This window comes from Canis lupus, chromosome 10, assembly GCF_048164855.1.
Source record: "Canis lupus baileyi chromosome 10, mCanLup2.hap1, whole genome shotgun sequence".
NCBI lineage: Eukaryota > Metazoa > Chordata > Mammalia > Carnivora > Canidae > Canis > Canis lupus.
In genome coordinates, this window is record NC_132847.1 from 51,419,235 (window position 1) to 51,444,884 (window position 25,650).

Below are 25,650 nucleotides of genomic sequence, written 5' to 3' on the forward strand. Positions count from 1 at the left end.
AATACCATTAAAACGCTTTCTTTGTATTTTTAAAGCTTTGATAAATTACTAAAATTTTAACAAAAAAAAATGCCACTACTAATTATAATTTCCATGAGATGTATCCTTTGCAAATCCTATTTTTCCTTCTTCAAAATAAGAAATAGTGTAAGCAGCAGATTTTTTCCATTAGTAGCAGATTTTACTGAAGCTTAATAATCCTGCTGTCCACAGTTATCTTCGTAAGCCCAGGGCAACTCATTGAGCATCACTGTATGCTAAATATAATACAATGTAAATATCCTGCCACTGGAGTCACCAGGCTGCAATAGCTTCCTCCTCTAGAAACATTACCCACCTTCGAATCTATAAGTGAGATGCTGCTCAATCTCATCAAATCCTGCTGCTCGGACATCAGTGAAGAAGTCTTTCAAGTAATCCAGAGCATCTTTCATTCGTGCATGCTCATTGATAATGAGGGCATCATTATATTTCTGTTTAAAATGAAAATTGAGTTTCAGTGTGTTTCCAATGTCTAATGCATTTGTTGTACTGAAATTCAATTAGCTGTACTTAGCATGGAATTAATTTTTAAAATAAACTCTTCTTAAATCTATTCCAACTTAGTTTTTTAAAGATGTTTCTAATGGTACTGGAATAAAACCTTTGAACCAAATACTATTTAAAATATCTTAATTAGCTAGAATCATTAATTAATTAGGATCATTTTGGATTCTAGAATTCCACCTTGGAGGAGAAAGAAAATTACAAGAAAAATGCATGTCAAAGATTAAAAAACAGAAAACAAAAGCAAATCAACTTCCACATCAACTTGCCTCGTGATTCAGACATTCAACTTATCTCTTCATACATCCAGAGCCATCACTGAATTGCAACTGCACCATTCAGAATGAAGGTGCTAACTACCTACACCAAATATTCAACTAGGTTCATTAAAATTCTATAAATGCATACTGACTGAGTCCATTTTTAAATATTTTCAACAGCATAATAAGCAGAGGTGATGTTTGTTGTTTCTTAACTTCTTGGTTAACCGGAAAACGACCAAGGACCCTGTATTTCTGAGCATGTGGCTTTGCCAAAGGTAAGAAAATATATGCTTCAAGGTAAGGCAACAGGGGGGATCCCTGGGTGGCGCAGTGGTTTAGCCCCTGCCTTTGGCCCAGGGCGCGATCCTGGAGACCCGAGATCAAGTCCCACATCGGGCTCCCGGTGCATGGAGCCTGTTTCTCCCTCTGCCTATGTCTCTGTCTCTCTCTCTCTCTCTCTGTGTGTGACTATCATAAATAAATTAAAAAAAAAAAAAAAAAGGTAAGGCAACAGGAGATACTTACTGAACTTTCAACATGGCTGCCACCAATGGCATATCTACAGTAATGTCATCATCCCTCAACTTTTTCCAACCGTGTCAATAATGGGAATGCTAGAGGCACATAGTATAGCACCCTAGCCTTTGTTTCTATCCTGTGGCTGCTAGTATTAAGTTTCAGTAAGCAGACAGAGAAGATGCTGAATGGGATAACTTTAAAGTTTGCCTCATAGGAAGCCCTCGGAAAATTCCTAAATGAGCTCTTGAAACAGAGTGAAAAGTTGATGTTCTCTTGGCTCCCAGAGCAAAGCTCCCAGTAGGTGCTACACACTAACATATGTCTGCAAAAAAGTCACATACCCGCAAGTGGGAAGTGTACAAAAACAGCGCTTTACAAATCCTGCTCTCTTCATCTTTGTTGGGTAACTGAAACACCATGCATGCCTTCTGAACAGAAACGATCCATTGTTCATATTTCTGTGTTCCAAAATTCCTATTTTGAATTTGAGATACATTTTCTGGAAAAAAAAAAAGTTTTTTATGGTGCCATATGGTCAGTCATTTAAAGTTCTAAGCATGCCTCATACTCAAATTTTCTTTCTTACTCTCTGTAAGCAGAGTATTCCTCCTGAAATATTTGGTTTCCAGCAAAGTGTATCTGTGTTTGCATATGATTGCTTTCTGAATACTTTCTCTGCACCATGAATCAAAGTGTCTTACACTAATAATTTCATTTTCACAAACCTCTGAGGTAGATGTTATATTTTACAGGTGAGGAAACCATTAGCTCAGAAAAGCAAAGCAATTTACCCAAAGTGACATAGCTAGTACCTGGGGGGAATGCAGGAATGCAAAACCAGGTGTGTCTGATACCCAAGCCTTACCAGCAATGTGAGCTGACAACCAAAGCAGCCCAGAAGTAAAACAATGGGCATGAAAATATCTAACTTTGCCTTTAAAAAATGAAGCAGTAAATAAAAATAATAGATCTCATGAGCTTCATTAGGAAGATATTTAAAAGCAAGAGAGACAGAACTCAACACAGCCTACTCTGCCTTGCTATGAACTTAAGCCACCTGATTTCCACAGCACCATTCACAGGGCGGAGCAAAGAAGAGGCACTCAAAAGATGCTCGTCATGGAGGCTTCTGTATGTGTGCATCTCCTAAGCTACACCTCAGTTGCTCCGTCCAAAAATTGAGCATCTGTTGTGGTCCAGGCTGTGTGTGTGTGCAGGGTGCTGGTGGTAAAAAGATGCAGAAGATAGAAGCCTGTTCTCAAGCGGCTCCAGTCTGTGAGTTACTCTGGGATCAGATCTTCAGGGCTCACTGGGAAAGAGCACAGCATAGTAAAACTCACAACCAAGAGCTATGTTTCCAGGTTAAATTGCTCCTCTCACCCATTCATGTTTAACAGGAGAAACAAAGGAGGTTATTCAAATTGCATTGACATGCTTCTTTCCCAACCCCAACTACAAACAAAGTAGCCAGCAGTAAACTAGATGAATTAACAAGTATTTCTTGAATGTGAATAGGTATGAAAATGACCTAAGCAATCTGGAAATGAACAGTTCACAGGATGTGTACTGGGGAAAAGGTGGAGGTAGGGAGTTAGAAGTGGGAGGAATAAGAAGGTAGAAATTCATATCCCTCTACCCTTCTGCTATCTTCCCAGTTCAGACCATGTTCTAATGTTCGTGAATAAAATAACGACCTCCTAACTGGTCTCCCTACTTTTTGCCTTATTCCCTCTAATCCACTCCACTCAGCAGCTAGAGAGAATTTCTAAATTTGCAGAGGAAACACTTCGCTACCCCACTACTTAAAAGCCTTTAGTGGAATCCTCTGGCCAAAATCCTACCCGGCTCCCAGGACCCTCTGTGATCTAACCTCTGCCTGCTTCTGATTCTCATCTCTAGCTGCTCCACTTCCGGCATCTGTCAGAACTAACAGAAGTCCTCATACTCTCTCCACTTTCCTGGCCTTTGCACATGTTTTTCCTTCCGCCTGAAACACCACCCACCTACCCCTATGCTGTTGCTTTATTATTACTTTAGCTTTATTATTACTTATCTAATTTTGGCTTTACCATTGGACTGGAAATATCACAGGGAAGGAGTTATGTCTCAGTCTCAGGGTCCATGCTATGTTCCCATCACCTGGCATATTGCTCAGCACCAAGTAAATGACAAGTGAATGAATACGTTCAAGGTACTGCTAAATCAAAGGATTCAAGCAGGGAAGGAGTAGAAGGTAAAACTGGAAAGATGAGTAGAACCAGATTGTGCAGGCCGGGGTCACACTGGCAGGTTAGAGGCTTAGAGAGCTTTGCTTAAAAGGCAGAGAGGTTCAAGCAGGATCCTGACATGATAAAACTGGTATTTCAGAAAGACAGGGGCAGCCCAGGTGGCTCAGCGGTTTAGCACTGCCTTCAGCCCAGGGCCTGATCCAGGAGACCAGGAATCAAGTCCCATGTCAGGCTCCCTGCATGGAGCCTGCTTCTCCCTCTGCCTGTGTCTCTGCCTCTCTCTCTCTCTCTCTCTCTCTCTCTCTCTCTCTCTCTGTCTCTCATGAATAAATAAATAAAATCTTTAAAAAGAAAGAAAGACCACCCAGGTAATGGGAGGCTGATTGGAAAAGTGAGTGGGGGTAGGGGTGGGTGAAACAGCCAGACAGCTGTTACAGTAAGTCCTAAATCAAGCTTTGGAAGAAGAGGAGAAAAAAAAAAGCAAAATAAATGTGAGTAAAGGTGAATTCACAAATTAAGCATCTCCAACACTGCTCCTAGTTCTGGAACCAGCACTACTCACTGGTATACCTACAAGGGTACATGCCAGAAGCTTGGTGGAGATCACCCCTACTCCCAACTCAGAACCAGAAGCCATGAAATTGGAAAGCTTCCTGCTTGCAACACTTGCTCAGCACATGCCTCCTCCCTCCACCAGCCTGTCTTGACTGCCTCTGTTTGACTCTCTTTGTTCACTGGTATCTTTATCACATCACAAATCAGTTTAAAATCTTTGGATGCTTCCCCCTGCTTTTAGGACAAAGTCAAACCCAGTTTGGCTACCAGGCCTTTCCTGGTCTTGCCCCTGCCTCTCTCTTTAGCGTCACTCCTTTCTACCACTCGTGCATTAGGAGTACCATGAAATGGTTGCAGTTCCTAAAATTTTTTCTTCCTTTAAAGCCTTAATGCCTTTTCAACCTCACTTGGTTATCTTTCCTTCTTAATTTGGCTGACTTTCAAGACTGTTTCAGGCATCATCCCACCCCAAAACGCTTTCCCAAAGGCCCATTCCAGGTCAAAGTTCCCACGTGCTCCCAGGGCACACAGGTGTCCCTCTGCCCTGCCATGTGGAAGCTACTCACATCTGACTCTCATTATTTAGCTGTGAGTTCCCTGAGGATGGGACTATGTCTTTAACCTTGTTATTTCCATTAGCTGGCACAATGAATATCTGGTGAATGAATGAAAGAACAAAAGAGAGAAGAATAGAACTTGGTAACTTCATGAGAGAGTCTCAAAAGAAGAAAGAATCAAAGATCACCACCTATTTCAATCTGAGCCATCAAGGAAATGGTGGTTTCTTTCATATAAAGGGGGAAATCAGAACAGAAAACTAATCTGGAAAATTAAGAAAGCCATGAACTGATTTAAACATGGTATTTTTCGGCTATGTGTATCCACATAGATTTACTGTGGATTTAAAAAGAAAAAAGAAAAAAAAAAACAAGGACTAAAGGAGGACATAATGAGGAGGTTCCCGAATAACCTATAATCAAGAAGTTAACCTCTTGATATGGTCTTAAGACTGTCTGAACTAAAGAGATGCAAAAAGAGAACACTATATGGCTATTCCTAAGTGGAGAGAACATAAAATGAGATTTATCTCACCGAGAGTTATGGTACCGAGTTCATCAAAGATATTCTTTGCCAGACTCTCTGTCTCCCTCATCAGCTGAGAAATGATGCATTTAAATCTGTCAGTAGTCCGTGATTCCACTTTCCTGAAAACTAGAGCCATGAAAACAAAGTGAGCATTTTTTAGGAACACATCATAGTTCAAAGTAGGCATCTGCACACGTTTCTCTGCCTGTTACCTCCTCTGCAAGATCTGAGGCTCACGGGGAGATTGTCTAAAGGATATATCAAATGTTCAGAAACTTGGCAATAGCTCCCTGGTGCTTACTGCACAGATCCTAATATCTCTGTCTTTCATGATCTGGGTCTAATCCAACTTTTTATTCTGCTTTTCCTGTTACTCAACATGGAGCCTCTACTCTGACAAGGCTGGTATCCATCTTATCTCTGCAAATACAACACATTTTAACCCTCTCTTCTTTGATTTTCTCCTTTCCCACTCAACCCCCTGAAGTGCTCACACTTCCTAAAATTCAGTACTATATTATTTTGGCAGAAACTTATTAACTGCCTACCACGTGCCATGTTCTGGAGATCAACAGTTGAAAAGTACACAGCCTGTGCTCACAGAAGACTGTATCCTCAGGGCAGAGAAAGATACATAGCCAAATAATCACAGTGAAGTGCTGTAACATTAAGTATATGAAAGGTGTCATGGAGCACAAGGAAAAGAATCTCTTATTCTTTCAAGGGAGGAAATGTTGTGGGATAAATAGGGGAAGAGGAGTGGAGGAAACACTGATACTCCTGAGGAACCAGAGGTATGCAACATGGTTGGACTTATGGGAGGGGGAGATGAAGCACAGAGGGCAGAAGGGACTTGAGGGGCACCTGGGTGGCTCAGTGGTTGAGCATCTGCCTTTGGCTCAGATTGTGATCCTGGGGTCCTGGGATCGAGTCCTGCAGGCAGGAGCCTGCTTCTCCCTCTGCCTATGTCTCTGCCTCTCTCTCTCTCTCTGTGTCTTCTCATGAATAAATAAATTAAAAATCTTAAAAAAAAAAAAAAAGAAATTTGTACTTGATACTGAAAAGTTTAGATTGGGTACCTTCCTTAACCTCTTTACAGGAAGCTCCCAGAAAGGAACTGAACTGCCTCTCCTTGGCTATTTCATGTGTTTTTGTTCTGCTTTATACAGTCATACACTATCCCCAGAGCAAGGATGAAGGCATATATGTCTACTCTCCCACTTTCCCCTGCTGGGTTAGTATAGCATTGGAATTTATTAAATATTTGCTAGTCAATCTTTTTAAAAAAAATCATATTCTAAAAAAAAATCATATTCTGATCTGCTGAGAAAAAATATGATGAACTAAGAATAATTTCATTTCAACCCAAATCATCAGATACATATTCATTTTTTTAAAGGTTTTTTTATGTATTTATTCATGAGAGACACAGAAAGAGAGAGGCAGAGACACAGGCAGAGGGAGAAGCAGGTTCCATGCAGGGAGCCCAATGTAGGACTCGATCCCAGGACTCCAGGATCACACCCTGGGCCAAAGGCAGGCGCTAAACCGCTGAGCCACCCAGGGATCCCCAGATACATATTCAAATAATGAATGGCCACACAGTATCCTTCCTCCTTAGGAATGCAACACAGGGAAGGACTGAGACCAGCTCTTGGCCATTTATGTGATTTGATTTTCTCATCACGTCTCTCTTGCTGTCAGTATCCTTATAAGAACTTTATCAAAAACAAAAAAAGAACTGAATCAAACTGAAGAGTAAGAATGTTTGCTTTTGACAGTCCACTCCTGAGGTTCACCCACTGATGAAGAGCTCAGCTGAGAAGAGAGGCATGAAATGTAATTATTTCCCAAATTTGGGGTTAAATATTTTCTACTAAACAGAAAAAGTAAAAATTCAGTATTCATTCAAATGGCTCCGAACTAAGAAAAGCAGAGGGTAACAAAGTCCTGAAGGGCTTGTTACTGGATTCCACTTACACTTCTGGGGCTTATAAACAATTTCTTCCAATTCCTCCAAGTTGTCTTTGACTGTTGCTATCACTGATGTGTCAAGAGAAGCACACAGTTTGCAGATATATTCCATGGCTTCCATTGTGTTTTTGGCATCCCCGATGCCAACTGAGGCAGTCAGCCCAACAACCTATGAGGAGCATTACAAATTGTCAGACATCTGGAAAACAGCATGCCATTTCCACAATCCCCCATGCAACCCTTTCCTGCTAAAGTAGGGTTTTGGTTTTTTATTTGTTTGTTTCTTACTAATTTCTTTTTTTTAATATTTTATTTATTTATTTATTCATGAGAGAGGGAGAGGCAGAGACACAGGCAGAGGGAGAAGCAGGCTCCATGCAGGAATCCTGGGGTCCTGGGATCCGGGACCCCAGGATCACATCTTGGGCTGAAGGCAGGTGTTAAACCGCTGAGCAGGGATCCGCCTTACTAGTTTCATATAAAGCACAAGAACACTATTTTTTCCCCTGATGTTCTCTAAGATATTTCAAATGGAAATTCCCCAGGCAAAGCAGTGAATAATGCAGGCAAAGCAGTGAATAAATGCAGGAGTCACAAGTTTTCAAATGAACATGAATTAGCTAAAAAACCAAGAGCAGAAACACTCTCAAGGCAGGACTTTTCTCTATTCCTGTGTCCCCCATGATGTGTAGAACAACATACTATAAGAACAGGGACTAAAATCAGACACAACTTCATTCTAAACTCAACCATGCCACACCGGTGGTGGATCATTGGACAAGTATCTTCAGCTCTCTCTCTTTTTTTTTTTTTTTTGGTGCTAAAACCCGGGATCGAACTTCAGCTCTCTTTAAGGCTGGGAAACAATAGCCATTTAAAATGGTAGGTGTGTGAATTTCATAAGGTAACATTTGTAAAAAAAATTAGCTTAATGGTCACCTAACAATTTATGCCTTACTCAAATAGCCACTCAGTAAATACTGAATAGTTGACTCATTAGCAAGGAATCTAATTAACCAGCATTTTTTTCTAGAAGAAACTGTAAGATATGTGCTTGCTATGGAATTTTGTCTATGGGTACCATACGAATTTCTTCTAACCTATGTTTCCTACACAGGTAGTTATTAGGGCTAGAGAACTTTACCCATTGTGATATTGGTATATTAACTATAAAGTCATGGTTTCCAACTTCATCTGGATCCCCAATATGACCAAGCAATTCTTCTATATATTCCTCTTGATTCTCTCATTTCAAATCCTCTCCATGTACTCTGAGCTCCCTCCCCATTCCCATCCTGATTATTCTCAGCAAAGCATCTACCTCTCATTTAAAAGAGATATTAAATGCCAGGGATTCCCTACCTTTCCTGTCCCCAACTCAGAACTACCCTCTCATCTTTACTCTTCTCACACCCTCACCTCTGATGACGCCCAAAATGCTCTCCTGTACTAATGAACATACCTGCCTACTTATCCCATACCCTCTGATCTCTCCTAGAATCTTGTTCTATCGATCATTCCCTCTATTCCACTCTGCCTCACCTACTGCTATTTACCATTTCACATTCCACACTCAAATGATACTGAAGAGCTTCAGGGCTCTTGGGCACAACATGTTCTCTCATACCTCTGTGCCTCCAGACACACAGTAGCCTTTCCTGAAAACCATCCAACTATCCACCTTATACATTCTTGTTAGTTTTTGCCTAACTTCTGTTGGGTCTTGGCTCACTTTCTTTTTTTTTTGTTTGTTTGTTTTTTTTTGTTTGTTTTTTTTGTTTTTTTGTTTTTTTTGTTTTTTTTGTTTTTTTTTTTTTTTTTTTTTGGCTCACTTTCATAGCACACTTACGAGTTTTCACTTCTCTTCTGACTATACCTTGTATCATGTCCATAGTATGCCATCACCATATATTGTGACATAATTCTTACATGTCTGGTTCCCCATGAAACTTAAATTGTTTGAGGTATATGTCTTTTATATATGTAGCCCCAGTGCCTAGCACAGTGGATAACACAAAGGGGCACCTAATGCATATTTGTTAAGTAAATAAATGAATGAACAAGTCAAAACTAATCAATGAGGGACACCTAGGTGGCTCAGCAGTTGAGCGTCTGCCTTTGGCTCAGGGCATGATCCTAGGTCCAGGATCAAGTCCCACATTGGGCTCCTTGCGAGGAACCTCCTTCTCCCTCTGTCCATGTCTTTGCCTATGTCTCTCATGGATAAGTAAATAAAATCTTTAAAAAAATGAAAAAATTAATCAATGAGCTAGATGATATGGACTTAGGACCTGAGAAGACTATCCTCAATGTGGTCAGTAGGGTAAGAAAATAAGATTTAAAAAGGTTATGGCTCTTCTGAGGAATCCATCTGATTCTGGAGATACCTGAGGCAGTGGGTCTGAAGATCCTCCAAGTTTCTGATCTAGATAATTAAACATGATCATATTGTAAGGATGGTGTTTACTGGTGTTGTGACATTCATCAAATATCATCAAAGTAAAGACAGAGAGTGATGGAATAGTCCCATTTCTAAGGCAATTCACAAGAATCTGTGGAGTTAAAACAATGATGTCATTGTTCTCAACGATCTGTTCCACTGAGATATTCTCAGATGTTGCTCCAGAAATACCTGCAACTTTGTACCTGGGGAATGACAGAAATTCACTATTACCAACCATGATGTGAATGAGGAGTCACAAAGACATAAAACACTAAGTCAGAGCATCAACTAATTGAGTTCTCCCTAACTCCAAAAGGAATATATCTGGAGACAAGTGCTTAGCATGGAGCTATAAACATAGTAAATGGTTGATAAATGCAAGCTAGCTATAACTGCTAGTAGAGTATGCTAATTCCTTCAAGTCTTAAGAAAAAGTAGTAGGGGCGCCTTGGTGGCTCAGTCAGTTAAGTGTCTGCCTTCAGCTCAGGTCATGATGAGGTCCTGGGATCAAGCCCCATGTCAGGCTCTCTGCTCAGCAGGAAGCCTGCTTCTCACTCTCCCTCTGCCTGCCACTCCCCCTGTTTATACTCTCTGTCAAATAAATAAATAAAATCTTAAAAAAAAATAAAGAAAATAGTATTTAAAGAAAAGAGTAATATTAAGGAAGTTATAAAATCATTAAAAAGTTAAATGTGGGGGCGCCTGGGTGGCTCAGAAAGTTAACCATCTGCCTTTGGCTCAGGTCATGATCCCAGGGTCCTGGGATTGAGCCTGGCGTTGGGCTCCCTGCTCGGTGGGGAGTCTGCTTCTCCCTCTCCCTCAGCCTGCCACTCTGCCTACTTGTGCTCTGTCAAATTAAAATCAACCGATATTTTAAAAAAAGTTATATGTGTCATTTAAATGGAAAATTGATCTCAAGTCATTTACTCACTTGGCAAGAGCTAACCAAAGGAGTTTAGGATATCAAGCATACCTAACAAAACAGACTTGCATCCATGAAAAATTAATAACATCTAGATTACATAAAAGCTAAATCTTTTATACATTTTTTAATCCCAGCTTTTCAAAAATTAAAGCTGAATACACACCAGTTACATGAAGCTAGAGAAAAAGAAATGGGACCAACTGTTATACCTACCCAAGTCTTTCAAAATATTTGGAGAACACAGAATTCTGCTGTTCATACACTGGGATTTGAATAGCAAAAAAGACAATCTTCCCCTTTTGTCCTTGGGGAAATTTTTTAAGATGATGTTCACATATAAGAAGGGCAACAAAGGTTTTTCCACAACCTTTTAACAAACAAAGAAAAAAAAAGAAAATATGTAACTGATATTATACTAAAATATTTCTACAGAAAGGTCATTATTTTTGGCTCCCCTAAAACCACTGCACCAACTAGTAAACTAAGAATGTCCATGGGTTAACTGCAGCAGAATTTATACCAGGACAGAAAAATGTCAAGCTACTTCCTAGGTAACTATGCAAACAGTTAAGGCATAAAGCACGCTAAAAGAGGGCATTTTTCTTTCTCTCCTCAGGTTCCTTAAAATACCTGGACACTATACTAATAGGAAAGTTTTCTCAAAAGATATACGGAACAAGGCAAAAATGGAAACTTGCCCATTTTATCCCAGTATTCAATAAAAGAAAAAAAAAAAAAAAGGAAGCAAACCCAGAAACAAACCACTGTAGGTAGTAGCAATCAACTTACCAGTAGGAGCACATATTATTGTATTTTTTCCTTCCTTAGCAGGCAAAGCAAGTTCTAGTTGGTAATTTCTTGGCTTCAGTGGGGTGCAAGTAGAAGCCACTTATGTAATACAAAAGGAACAAAATTACCAAATAGTTACTGCTCTCAGGAATCAAGAAGAGCTATCTATCATCAAACAGACTGAAATTGACTTTAGCAAAAAAGGCCTCATTTAAGAAAATTTAGAATCCTTGTCTCTTGTTAACCATTCCAGCTTCTGCATTGATATGAAGTCCAAAATTCTCCCTCAATGACAAAAGTACCAATGGCAAGAATTCTTTCAAAAAAGCCACAAAGATTTCTTTCTTAAATAATCTTGGAAGTCTAGTAAGGAGAAACTAAAGCAAGAATGGCCTAATTCAGGGCAAGACAGATGGCCACTGGTTAAAAGGAAATGCTATGTGGAACAAAACAACAAATCCCTCCCAGATCTCTGAAAAGCAATAAACTGTAAACATTGAATTTTCAAACCAATCTCTTATTGAAGAGCAACCATGCTTTATAATTCTTCAGGTTCTCATATGGTATCTTCTCTCAATAGGACCAGAAGTATCAAAAAATAACCAGAGGCTTTTTCTCACTAACATAAGCATATAGAATGTTACTGCTAGAAAAGACCTTAGAAATCATCTATTGACTCCAACCTATTTTAAAGAAAAGGAAAATTTCTAAAAGGTTAAGTGAGTTCACTAAGGTCCTTTACATGTCAGAAAAATTTAAAGCAACTTACATTCAGTGATTTTACCCTGAAATAACAAAATACTTGTATCATTTGACTGCAGAAATAATTCTTCTGCAAAAATGACATTTCTTCTGCAAAATCCTGGGGTCCTGGGATTTCTTCTCATACTACTCAGAATGTTTTCCCTGATGTCCTTATGTAAATAATATTTTACTGTGGCTCATTATGCAACTTTCTGGTCTCTCATGAAAAAATGCTTCCAGAAACAGAAGGTGAGCCTTATAACTAAGTATAGAGTACCTTTATGTAAATTAGAAAAAAAGAGAGCCTCTGGGAGGATACAGAACTCTTGGTGCACTGTTTGGATCTCAGACTCAGCTAGGCACATTTGTGCAGTATACAAACATCAATAACTTACATTGCAGCCCTGGGATAGTAAGGAGAGTGAGCAAGCAACTCACAAATAGAAGTATTTCTTTGGAGAGCAGGGCTGGTTTTGGATTTCACAGACACTAAGCTTCTGGGAGGACTCTTTTTGCGTTTGCATTTTCAATGTAGACAGGCACAGATGTAGACAGGCACAGTGATGAAAATAAGGCTGACAACAGCTTTGTAAGAGAGAGACTAATATTTATAATTACAGAAAAAATATCTATTTTAATATAAATTATCTTTTCTTTTAAAAAATGATCTTTTCTTACTTTTCCTTAAAAAACTTTTCATAACACTGTGACTTTTGGCACTGCAAGATGTGTCCCCACACAAAAAAACCTGAAGAACATCGTTATGGAAAAGAACATTGCTGGGTACCTGAAGGTGGACATGGGTCCTGACTAAGATTCTGGCATTCTGGTTCTTCCTTATAGAAAATCTGTACTTCGGAAGTTTCTATTTCTTCATCCTCAAGAACTTTCAGTTCAACATCTGTATGAGACGAAAAAACATCTTAGACTCTTCATCTAATCTGATGATTTTCTTGACAGCGCAAGTCCTACAAAGAGGTTATAATACTAAAATTTTCAACTTCCATTCAGATTTCTTACAACTACTCCCTTCACCTTCTAAAACAATTAAAAGAATCTTTTTGAGTGTGATGTCTCCATGTGGAGCCTGAACTCCAATGTCATTGAGGCCTTTATTATTCAAAGTGTGGAACAAGGGCCAGCAATTTCCAGAACTTGTTAGAAATGCAGGCTCTTGTATCTCTGAGTCAGAATCTGCATTTTAACAAAATCTCCAGGTGATTCTCATGCACAGTAAAGAAGCACCACTTAGCAGACATTTATGGCTTCCATTCCTGACCTAATCCAAGAAATCAGATGTGTATTTATACAGACATTGTCTAGAACAACTTGTGATCTAAAGAAGCTTAGGAAAAGCAAAGACCAGACAGTTGGATTACCAAACTTAGACTTTAAAAAACAATGCTCTGAGCAGATGTTAGCTTCAGGAAACCACAGATGGTACAGATATCCTGAAGTTTGAACCTTTTACTCTAGAATTTTAAAGCTACTTCTCTGAAGATCTAAACCCAGAGAGTGAGCTCAGATTCTTCCTTCCCCAAATCCTTTGGGCTAGAGGGCTAATTCTGGGTGAAAGCAGTTTGCCCTGGTCCATCTTAAGGGTTATTTACAACTGAATTACTTCTGTAGGCAAGTTGCCACTTGTCTCCCAGAACTCAAATTTCATGCTGCTCTCTCACTAAAGATGTAGCCATGGGTCTCTGAAGGGCAAAATGCCTCTGACAGTGAGTGAAAGACAGGTGGGAATGGAAGAGACCCTAAGTAGAACTATGAAAAAGGTAGAGCATGTTTTCAGACCCTCCCAACCCTTCAGAGCTCTTCCCTGGAATATACTACCTTTGTCCACAATCCACAGTTGACTGAACTTGCTCTCTTCTGTCTCCAAAGCAAGTTTCAAAGTTTTGGGCCAGTTTTCTTTGTCTGATCTGAGAAGGCATTCAACCATTTTCTCCGCACCTGCCATCAGCCCCTTGTTGGAACAAATCTGAGCAAGACAACTGCAGTTGATTAATCAATCATTTCAAAAGTTTTCCTTTTATTAATTTATTGAAGAAATACCAATTCCAGCACTATCTGATTTAAAATCATTCTGTCCTATGGTTCAATAGGTCTTATTCATGATCATTTTTGCCCCATCCAACACAGTGTCTTTTAAGACCCTCTTTCGTCTTTGTCTTTACACCTGGCATCGCTATGTCAAGCCAGGTGTTCTCAAGTCCTCTGAGATATTGTATCTATCATCATCAGCAATATTAAGAAACAATCCATTTGACAACCATTCAAAATATGGGTATATTGGCATAGATATTTGGAAGAATATAACAAAATATTAACAATTTTTTTTCAGGGTAGTGGGACCTACATGATTTTTATTATTAATCATAATAACTAAAATTTATTGAGAATTTATTATTATGTGTCAGGCATATGTAAGCACTTTACATATGTCATCATATATCATCTCATTTAACCCCCATAAAAATATCATGTTAATAAGGTACTATTATTATTTCCATTTTACACATGAAGAAATAGGTTTAAAAAACTAACTTGCTTAAGATCTTACCACTAGTAAACTGTTGAACTAGGATTCTAACAAAATTTGGGTCCAGAGCCTGTAGGCTTAACCACTAGAATCTATAGCTTTTGTTTTATTTGCTAAACTGTTCAACTTTATTTAAATTTGCAAAGATATTATTCACAAAAGTAATAATTTTAACTAAAAATAGGACAAACCTGAAAAAAACTTGTGACATTAAAAATTACTTGATTCACAACCAAAAATACTATTCTAGGTAATTATGCCTTAGATTTGAAGACTTCTGTGGATTTCAATGATATTTCTCAAGTCAAAATCAGTGGAGAAAACCGAAAACATTTCCTATGTTCAAATAACTTCCCCCCAATTTAGTATTTTATATTAATTATAATTATATTAAATATATTAATCTAATTAAATTACCTGTATAATTTCTTCACATTCCTGACTAATTAAACATTCAGATATTTTAGGAAGAATATCATTTGGATTAACTGTAGTTTTAAATTCTGGTTGTAAACGCTTTAAAAGCAATCTATACTCCTCTAGACTTTCAATTTTTTGGAAATTCCAACTTTCAATTGCTTCATAAAGTCCAGAATAACCTGGAAAGAAGAAGAAAATGGGGGCTTTTATAAAACCAACTAAAAGACATTTCAAGATTATTATCATAGAAATCATGTTTGAATGTATAATAAGAGACCTCAAAAGAGATCTATAAATCACCTCAATAATTAATGATCTTCCAAAAAGAAAATTCAACATTCATTATAGGCACCCAACACTTTAGGTCCTCTAACAACATTTATCATCTCTTGGGAGAAAGTACTAAGGATAATGTGAAGTCTTACTTTTGGTCTTAGTATAAAATTCTCCTTCCAAAGTGCACCATGGACTTTACCTACAACCTCTGACTTGTCTTCCAGTGAGTTGAATCATTATGCAATTTTTTAAAAAAGATTGTATTTATTTATTCATGAGAGACACAGAGAGAGAGAGGCAGAGACAGGCAGAGGGAGAAGCAGGCTCCGTGTGGGGAGCCTGATTCAGGACTTGATCCCAGGACCCTGGGATCACAACTTGAGCCAAAGGTGATCGCCACTGAACCACCCAGGTGTCCCAAATCATCATGCAATTATTAAGTAACTTCCCAGTGCAAGATAGCAAAGCTGGCAAAAGGAAATATAAATCTTAATTCCTGACCCTGAGGAACTTAATCTTCTATATTACTCCCAGAAAAGGATATTAAGTATAATGGGAAATTTAAGGTGGAAAAACAATTATTTCCACCTTTAATAATTCAAGAATGCTTCCATCTAAAGTTCTCAAACAAAATCACTAGATTTGTCTGACTATAAAGCCCACACTCTTTTCATCTGGCTACAAAGAACCTAACAAAATGAACACATGGGAACCCAGTATGCAATTTAACAACTAGAATTTCCCAACACTTTGTGGGAGTGTGCCTTTTCCCTACCCTTCTTCCTCCCTGCAAAGAGACTACTACCTTGTATTTCATATGTTATTCTCTTCATTTTTTTAATAGTTGCATGGCATACATTTGATTCCTTCAACAATCTGTGTTCTGGGGCACCTGGGTGGCTCACTTGGTTAGGTGTCTAGCTTTGGCTCAGGTCATGATCTCAAGGTCCTGAGATGGCATCAGGCTCCCTTCTCAGAGGGGAGTCGGCTTCTCCCTCTGCCTCTGCCCCGCCGCCCCGCCCCTTGCTCAACCATGCTCTCTTTCAAAAAAAAAAAAAAAAATTTTTTTTAAATAAAGGCTTTAAAAAAATCTGTTTAGTTTGACTTGTTTAGAATTTCATAATTATATCCTACTAAATGTAATTTTCTCTGCTTTTTATAGATTTTAATATTACATTTCAAAGCTTCACCTGTGTTGTCATCTGTAGCTGTGTTCATACATTTTCACTGCAGTATAGTGGACCATCATGTGACTATTACAGAATTTTATCATCCGTTTTCTTCTTGAAGGACATTGGGTTGCTTCCAGTTTTGTTTGCTTGCTTTAGTTATTACAATTATTCTATGAATATTTTTGTATATGCATGATGGAATATATGCGTAAGAGTTTTTCTAGGTCACATACATAAGAATGAAACTGTTCTACAGGAGGATATTTAAGATAATTGAACTATATATGATGCCAAATGTTTTTCAAAATACTTGTAGTGACAGTTACGATTTCCCATTATTAAATATTCTCTTCAAGCCCTAGCATTGTTGGACTTCCTAAGTTTTGCTATCTAGTAGTTAATAAAATGCTATCTTATAGAGTTCCTAAGTCACAATTCCCTAATTGCTATTTGGGCTAAGAATCTTTCCATGTTTATTAACCTTTCCTTATTTACTATTCTTTATAATGTCAGTTCACACTTTTGACCTGTAGTTGTTTTCTTTCTTTTTCTAACTGACTTTAAAGCTTTTTAACATATTCTAGATATAATCATCTTGGTAATAATATATTTTGCAAATAACCTCTCCCAGTCTGTATCTTGTTTTTTCATTTTCGTGTGTTTTGACATATTTTTAATTTTAATGTCATCAAACATATCAATTTGTCTTTTATGGATAATGCTTTAATGTCTTGTTTCATAAATCCTGCCATACCTCTAAGGTCATAAATAATTATTCTATATTCTTTTCTAAAATTGTTAAATTTTTGCCTTTTTAGAATTACATCTTTAATTCTTATGAATTCATTTCATGTGTAAGTGTGAATGCAATGAGCTAAGAAATACAAATTTATTTTACATGGATATGTAATTTAGGGTTTGTTTTTTTAACATTATCCTGTTTATAATGGCCCACTGCAATGTTTCTTTAAAGATTTTATTTATCGGGCAGCCCGGGAGGCTCAGCAGTTTAGCGCCGCCTTCAGCCCAGGGCCTGATCCTGGAGACCCAGGATCGAGTCCCCTGTCGGGCTCCCTGCATGGAGCCTGCTTCTTCCTCTGCCTGTGTCTCTGCCTCTCTCTCTCTCTCTCTGTGTGTGTGTGTGTGTGTGTCTCAGACAGAGAGAGAGAGAGGCAGAGACACAGGCAGAGGGAGAAGCAGGCTCCCTGTGGGGAGACCCAAGCAGAACTTGATCCCTGCACCAGGATCATGCCCTGAGCCACCAGGCATCCTGGCCCACTGCAATTTATTAAAAACCCTTCTATTCCTAAGGATTTTCCTTTCCCAGTTATCTCAAATATATCAGGTTTTCATTTATATATGAGTTTAATTGAAGGCTCTCCATTCTATTTCAATGGCCAGTTGGCAGATGCCAGTACCAATGTTACACATTGAGATGTTACACTGTTTCAATGCCTATGGCTCTATAATAAATCTTGCTACCTAGAAGGGAAAGCCTCAGCCTACTTAATTCTTCTTAGGAATGTCCTGACTATTCTTGGATCTTAATTTTTCCATTTCCATTTTAGAATCCTTTATAAATTTCTCAAGCACATGAAAAGGCATATAGGATTTTTATTAAAATTGTATTGAATATAGAAATCAACGTTGGGAGAGCAGATATTTTTATGGTATCAAGTCCTTCTCTCCATGTGCATGGGTATGTATTTCCACTTAGATAGGACTTCTTTAATATTTTTCAATAACATTTTATAATTTTCTCCATTCAGACTTGACACATCTTTTGCTAGGTTTTTCCTTAATACATTCCTTCCTGCAAGGAGCCTGCTTCTCCCTCTGCCTGTGTCTTTGCCTCTCTCTCTCTCTCTCTGAATAAATAAATAAATAAATAAATAAATAAATAAATAAATAAATATTTTTTAAAAAATTCCCCATATAAATAAAATCATATGGTATTTGTCTTTCTCTGACTTATTTCACTTAGCATTATACCCTCTAGATCCATCCATGCTGTTGCAAATGGCAAGATCTCATTCTTTTTTATGACTAATATTCCATTGTATATATATAGCACATCTTTATCCATTTATCTGTGGATGGACATTTGGGTTGTTTCCATAACTTGGTTATTGTAAATAATACTGCAATAGACATAGGGTTCCTATATCCCTTTAAATTAGTATTTTCATTCTCTTTGGATAAATACCCAGTAGTGGAATTATGGGACCATATGGTAATTTTGTTTTTAATATTTGGAGAAACTCCATACTGTTTTCCACAGTGGCTGCATTAGTTTGCATTCTCACCAACAATGCATTAGGATTCTTTTTTCTGCACATCCTCACCAACATTTATTATTTCTTGTGCTTTTGATTTTGGCCATTCTGACAGGTGTGAGGTGACATCTCATTATGGTTCTCATTTTCATTTCCCTGATGGTTAGTGATGCTGAGCATCTTTCCACGTGTCTGTTGGTCTTCTTCGGAAAAATGTCTATTCGTGTCTTCTGTCTTTTGTTTTTTGGGGGGGGGGGCTTGCCAAACTTTTTATTTAGTATTTTGTAGTTGCTTAACATTCTGCCAATTTTTTAATCAGATTGTTTGACTTTGGGGCAGCCCCAGTGGTTTAGCACCACCTTCAGTCCAGGGCCTGATTCTGGAGACCCGGAATTGAGTCCCACATCAGGCTCCCTGCATGGAGCCTACTTCTCCCTCTGCCTGTGTCTCTGCCTCTCTCTCTGTCTCTGTGCCTCTCATGAATAAATAAATAAATAATCTTTAAAAAAAAAAAAAGATTGTTTGACTTTTTGGTGTTGAGTTGTATAAGTTCTTCATATATTTTGGATATTAACCCCTAATTGGATACATTTGCAAATATCTTCTCCCAATCAGTAGGTTGTCTTATTTTGTTGATGATTTCCTTTGCTGTGCAAAAGCTTTTTATTTGATGTAGTTCCAATAGTTTAATTTTGCTTTATTTCTCTTGCTAAAGTAGATCAATGTAAAAAAATGTTTCTATGGCTGATGTCAAAGATATCACTGCCTATGTTTTCTTCTAGGAATTTTATGGTTTCAGGTCTTACATTTAAGTTTTTAATCCATTTTGAGTTTGTTTTTGTGTATGGTGCAGAAATGCAATTAATTTTTGTATACTAATCTTATATCTAATAAGCTTGTTAAACTCTCCCAACAATCTGCAGATTCCTTTGGATATTTCAGGTAGGCAAATTATATCGTGATTGAAAGTAATCTTTACATTGCCTCAGATTAAGCAACATGAAGCACATGAGGATAGCTCAAAATTAATAGCATTTCACTTTTACCGCATTCTGAAACAGTCAGTTAATATCCTGATTTATGAGTAAGAAGAATGAACTAACCTGCATGACCAAGGGCATCCAAAAAGCCACGGAACCAGCCTTCTTCTTGGAGCTCCAATAGGCACTTAAGAAAAAGTGAGGCAGCCTCCATCGTGCCTTTATTGTTCTTCTCAGCCTGAATATACTGCACCTCATCTACAAATAGAAGAGTGGCTCATCAAACTGCAGAACCACTAATCACTGAAGAAAAAAAAAAAAACCTGAAAAGGGTTGTCAGACTTTCTCAAATAGGGATGGCAAGGGACACCTGGGTGGCTCAGTAGTTGAATGTCTGCCTTCAGCTCAGGGCACAATCCCAGGATCTGGGCTGGGGATCGAGTCCCACATCCGGCTCCCTGCAAGGAGCCTGCTTCTTCCTCTGCCTATGTCTCTACCTCTCTCTCTCACGAATAAATAAAATCTTTAAAAAAAAAAAAATGGGGATGGCGATTGTAACAAATCCCAGCAATGGAAGGAACTGCAAGAAGGCAGCAAAGTCTCTGTTCAGGCAGATGATGCTCATTCTTCATCAACCTACCTTCCCTCCACCCTGCATCCTCTCTAGAAGTTTCTTCTAGTTTGGTGGGAAGTCTGGGAACATATTCTAGGGCAATCCTTTAAAAAGAGAGTTTCTTAACAATGTGTGGAAAAAGTATACCCACAATAAAGGAGATGGGACCACTCCATGGCATCTTTAATTACACCAGACTCAGAAAGCAGAGTTAGAAATACTTTCATGGTCCTCTTTCCAGGTTTTTGCTTAGACAGTATGAAATATGGGAGAAAAGGCAAGAGGAGCTAAACACACACACACACACACACACACACACAAGGCCGAGGAACAGAAAACTATCCACCAAACTGCTGGTGGTCACATGACTTTGTACACTAACTCCATGTCTGGGGCAATGACCAAATGGTTGCCTTCACATGTCCTGCCACTTGATATTTCCGCACTTGGAGCCTGAAAAGGAGTGACCAGATCCCCCTTTCTCCTTTCAGCTCCTTCCAGGCATCACCTCCTTTTTCCTCTTTCCTCAAAGCCTCTGTTCCTCTCCAGTGCAGTGCACCTGGATTCAAATTAACAAAGATCTATCATCAGGTGTCTCCAAAATCTAGACAGAAACACCTGAAATGAAGCCGGCAGCCATTCAGCCCAGAGTCTCTTACCCCTGGCAAGCTTCCAGTAATTCCTAAGTGCAGAGAAGACTCGGCAAGAGTCACTGTCAAAGTCACTGTCAATTACCTTGAAGCATTTTGCAATCATTTACATACTCAGCAGTCTCCACTCCCACAAAATCTTGGGCTGCAAAGTATTTTAAAGAGGGGCCTACATCTCACTCCTGAATCTCTATTGTCACTACAAAGCTGAAGACACGGTAGACATTAAGCATTAGAGAAAGTAAAATGGACAATGGTTTGTTTCCCCCTTCTTGAACCTAAATAGAGGTGCACACCTACACAAGTCATTTCCCTTCTCTGGGGCTGTTTCTCCATCTGGACCCCTAAAGGCTCCTCAGACTGTCCTGGCGAACTCCAGGCTACAATCCTGAGGATCCTGCCTCAACATCCGCGTTCCTAGCATGCTACTTGTGTTGATTAAAAGGGGAGAACAGAGTCCTGAGTGGTTTCCTTGCTCCGAGGGGCAGGCGTCCCTGGGGACCACTCACCATCCTTAAACCAGGGGGCCATGTAGCTCAGGATGTAGGCAGGGTCCAGAGTCTTGATGACATAGTCCCGGAAGGCGTGCAGGTTTCGCCGCTCCTCGGCCGTCATTCTGCAGCTCAGCTCCCGGGGACGTCCGCACCTCGCCCGCGCTCACTCCCTTAAATGCCTGTGCCGGGCTTGTAGGGATCTCAGGCAGCGGACGCAGACCCAGCGCTGAGAGGCGGGGCCGCCGCCGGGGAACCCCAACTGCGGATGGGAAATCGAAACCGCAACTGGCGGCCGCGGGCCTGGGGTGTGGGGGTGCGCGGCCGCTGCCCCGCCTCCCGGGCCAACCGCACTCTTCCCGAGCTTTCGTTTCGCGTCCTCCGAGTGCCTGGCTTGCCAATCTGGAGGCGCCCGCGACCGGGTCCCTCTGGGTCCTCCGGAAGGACCGAGGACAACCCCCCGGGAACTTTTCTGATTATCATTTTGGGGTTTTTCCCCCCATTTTGCTTTTATAGCAAAGTTTAGATTCAATAAAATGCGCAAATTTTAAGTGTACGATTCCATGAGTTTTGAAAAATGTATATGGGTGGTAACTGCTTCCCCCAGGGCGTGTAGGTCCTATGGTAAGTGAATGTTTAACTCCACAGAAACCTGCCACCCGTTTTCAAAAACAGACGTACCGTTTTGCATTCCTAGCGGTAGACGAAGAGATCCAGTAGATCTACATTGGTCAATTTGCCATCATTGTCTATCAATGTGGTTTTGACTTTAACTCCTCGAACAGTTAACGTGAGCATATTTGCATGTGTTTATTGGCCATTCATCTTCTTTTGTGAGGCATTTGTTCCCATCTTTTTGCCTGATTGTGTTTCCTTTATATTATAGATTTACAAGTTATTTATTCTGGAGATGAGCCCATTGTCGAATGCATGTATCCCACCCAAATACCTTCTCCCAGACTGTGACTTACCATTTCATTTTCTTAAAAGTGTCTTTCAAGCAAATATGAAATGATACAAAGAAATCAAATAGGGTCCGAGACAGAAAATAATGGAGGTTGGAAAAAACTATTTTAATACAGTGGTAAAGGCATATATATCTCTGGGTAGGTCACATTTCAGCTGAGTCCTTAAAAATGGGGGAGGAATTAACCAAAAGAGTAGGAAGAGAGGGATTCTACGCAGGGGGATAGAGAGCACAAATGAATCAAAGAAAAAAAAAAGGTGAACAAGGGATAAATGGCATGTAGTGTTGCTGCATTGGTAAACAGGGCCTTGTAAGGCAAGGGATAAAGTACAATAGGAACACATAGCAGGACTTTAAGGAGTAATTTGATCACATTTTTAGAAAAGACTTGCCCCCTGGCTCCTATGCAGAACAAGTATCAATGAGAGGAGACTCAAGAGATGATGGGATCACAGATAAGGACAGTAGACATGGAGAGTGTAAGAAATGAAATGTTTCAGATATACTTTAGCAATAGGAGTGAGCAGCAGTGGAAAGGAAAGGGGGAGGGGACTCAAAGCTACATTCCAGGCATCTGGTTTGAGCAACTAGAAGAATGGTAGCACCGTGACTAAAATGGAGAAGACAGGTTTACAGCTTAGTCTAGTCCAGCGTGGCAGACAGACAAAATATATGAGTAAGTTCAAGAAGGAGAAATAAATAAAGCCAGATAAGAGAATAGAGTCGTGAGGGCTGCTTATATCAGATGAGCTAATGAGGGATGACCTAAATGAAGTGAGAGAGCAGGTCATTTGGGTGAAAAAGCATTCTACTAAACAAAGTGCAAAGGAGAAGGAGAAAGGAGGAGGAGAGGAGAGGAGAGGAGGGGAAAGGGAAAGGGAAGGAAAGGGAAAGTAAATGGGAAAGGGAAAGGGAAAGTAAAGGGGAAAGTAAGTAAAGGGGAAAGTAAAGGAAGGGAAGGGAAAGGAAAGGGAAAGGAAAGGGGAAAGGAAAGGAAAAGGGAAAAAGCACAAAAAACCCAGGAGTGAACCAGGCCTGCGAAAGTAAAAGAGGTGAGCAGAGTTGCTAGAGTGAAGTGGTCTGAGGGGAGGAGAGGTGGCCAAGGCAGTTCACATACAGTCTGACAGACCACTGGACAACTTTGGCTTTGGATTTTATATTAAATATGACAGAGAACCATTGTAGGATTTTGAGAGGAAGTAGAAGATCTGTTTTTAAAGGAGCACTGTGGTTGACTGGAAGAAAACAAGCTTCAGGGGAACAGGCTGGATGCCGAGTAACCAGGTAAGAAGTTGGGACCAGCACCAGAGAGATGATGGTATCTTGGATCAAGAACAAACCTGTATAAGTGAAATTGCAGGATATATAATTCTAAAATCACACAATTTGGTGGTGAACTGGATGTAGGACATGTGAGAAAGAATAATTCCTGTTTAGCCTGAGCAGCTGCATGAATGGTGGTGCCATCAGTAACGTGGACACTGGAAGATAGATGGGCAGGCTTGGAGGAGAAAAATCAAGAACCTGCTCACTTGCCTGCTGAGAATGATCCACAGGCAGGGCTTCTCACACATGAATGCCCACATAGGTCTTTTAAAGTGCAGATTCTGACCTTGTAGGTCTGAGACTCTGCATTTCTAACAAGCTGACACTGATGTGATGCTGATGCTGCTGGTCCAGACCTTGTTCTAAGTAGCAAAGTAACTAAAAAAAACATGAGATTAAAGAAAAATGGAGGATACTTCAAAAATCAGTATTTCTACTAAAGTGGGGTAAGTGAAATCCTGAGCACACGTGGAGGGAATGACCTAGAACAGTGGTTCTCAAACTGTAGTTTGTAGGCCAGTGGCATCAGAACCACTTGGAAACTCGTTAGAAGAGCAAATTCTTGGCATCACAGATGTTCTGAATCAGAAACTGTGGGTGTGGGCCTCAGCAATCTGTTTTAACAAAACTTACAAATGACACTGATGCATACAAAAGTGTGAGAACTAAAGGCCTAGAGAAAGAGAGCTTCATCCATTGATGGAACAAAGATGGATTCTATGGTAGGTTGAACGCAAAAATTACAATTCTTTACCTTTCCTAGTATTTACACCTCTTGCTAGAGAGGTATTTTGGTAAACAGGGTTTGCTTACCCAACCTTTGTGCTGGCCAGAACTGCCCAGCCCTATGGAAAGCATGTGATAGAGACAAGTGGGAAGGGTGAGGTATGAAATATACCCATTGTACCAATGAGCAAGAACACTAGAGAAACTTGTCCACTAACGTATGAAGTTGAAGCTGGGGATTGTGTTTTCACCGTGACAGCCATCTGCAGTTACTGATTTCCTTCAAAACACTCAACAGGATGCATGTAGACACAACTGAAGAGTTGGGTTGATCCAGATAGAGGTCTTGCTAGGTAAAACTACTGTTGCAGATCTGGCATATGACTTATTTTTAAACAGGCCACAAGCTAAAGATTGTTTTAATATTTTTAAAGTGCTGCAAAAAAAAAAAAAAAAAGACTACATAACAGAAACTACATATAGCTCATAAAGCCTAAAATATTTACTATCTGGCCTTTACAGGAAAAGGTCGCTGACCCCTAAACTAAGTGAACGAGGAGAGACAGAAGGTCAAGAGGGTTGGAGGGTACTGCAAGGGAGTGTTTTAAACATAATCTGGAAAATCATAGCTGAGCATGAAGGAAAAGTATAGAGGAGGGTAATTAATAGGGCAGGGTCAAAAGATTGTACTTCCCAGTCCTGTATTCTAAAAATGGTATTAGATATTCTTGTAGGTGGCCTAATCTGCTCCACCCAGTAGAGAATTCCCTGATTCAATGATCACATGAAGGTAACAGTGACATGCTCCAAGAATTTAAAAGTAAGACTAACCTCTTGGAAATTCTGTTTATATCCTACTGCATGCAGGACACTGCATTTGATACAGGAGATACAACATAAAATTGAAGAGGCAAGAAAGTATATGGGACCAGAGGGAACAATTCTTGGTCTCTCTTTAAAGTTTTCCTTCTGCCAGCCTCCTTAATCTTATATTTTCTAGTTTTCATTTATGCCTGCTTCTCTTCTTGTTCTACTCTCTGGGAGAGCTCATCCACTTCTACAACCTCACTAGTACTCCCTAGTTTCCCAGTGACTCCTAAATCACCTCCCTAGTTCCAATCTCTCCTCCAAGATTC

The 25,650-nt window shown here is 39.5% G+C and overlaps 1 protein-coding gene across 1 annotated transcript in view; it reads right to left on the bottom strand.

The window, feature by feature from the left end:
* Nucleotides 1–21,863, bottom strand: part of RIGI (RNA sensor RIG-I) — a 35,853-nt gene extending 13,990 nt beyond the window's left edge. The window contains exons 1-12 of the mRNA XM_072841618.1: nt 21,514–21,863; nt 19,865–19,999; nt 15,035–15,216; nt 13,909–14,056; nt 12,860–12,973; nt 11,329–11,427; nt 10,753–10,906; nt 9,559–9,817; nt 7,178–7,340; nt 5,204–5,323; nt 1,670–1,827; nt 338–473 (exon numbers count right to left, since the gene is read on the bottom strand). Coding sequence (XP_072697719.1) covers nt 338–473; nt 1,670–1,827; nt 5,204–5,323; nt 7,178–7,340; nt 9,559–9,817; nt 10,753–10,906; nt 11,329–11,427; nt 12,860–12,973; nt 13,909–14,056; nt 15,035–15,216; nt 19,865–19,999; nt 21,514–21,619 — 1,774 coding nt within the window. The 5' untranslated portion in view covers nt 21,620–21,863. The remainder of the gene's footprint in view (nt 1–337; nt 474–1,669; nt 1,828–5,203; nt 5,324–7,177; nt 7,341–9,558; nt 9,818–10,752; nt 10,907–11,328; nt 11,428–12,859; nt 12,974–13,908; nt 14,057–15,034; nt 15,217–19,864; nt 20,000–21,513) is intronic.
* Nucleotides 21,864–25,650: the final 3,787 nt, after the last annotated feature.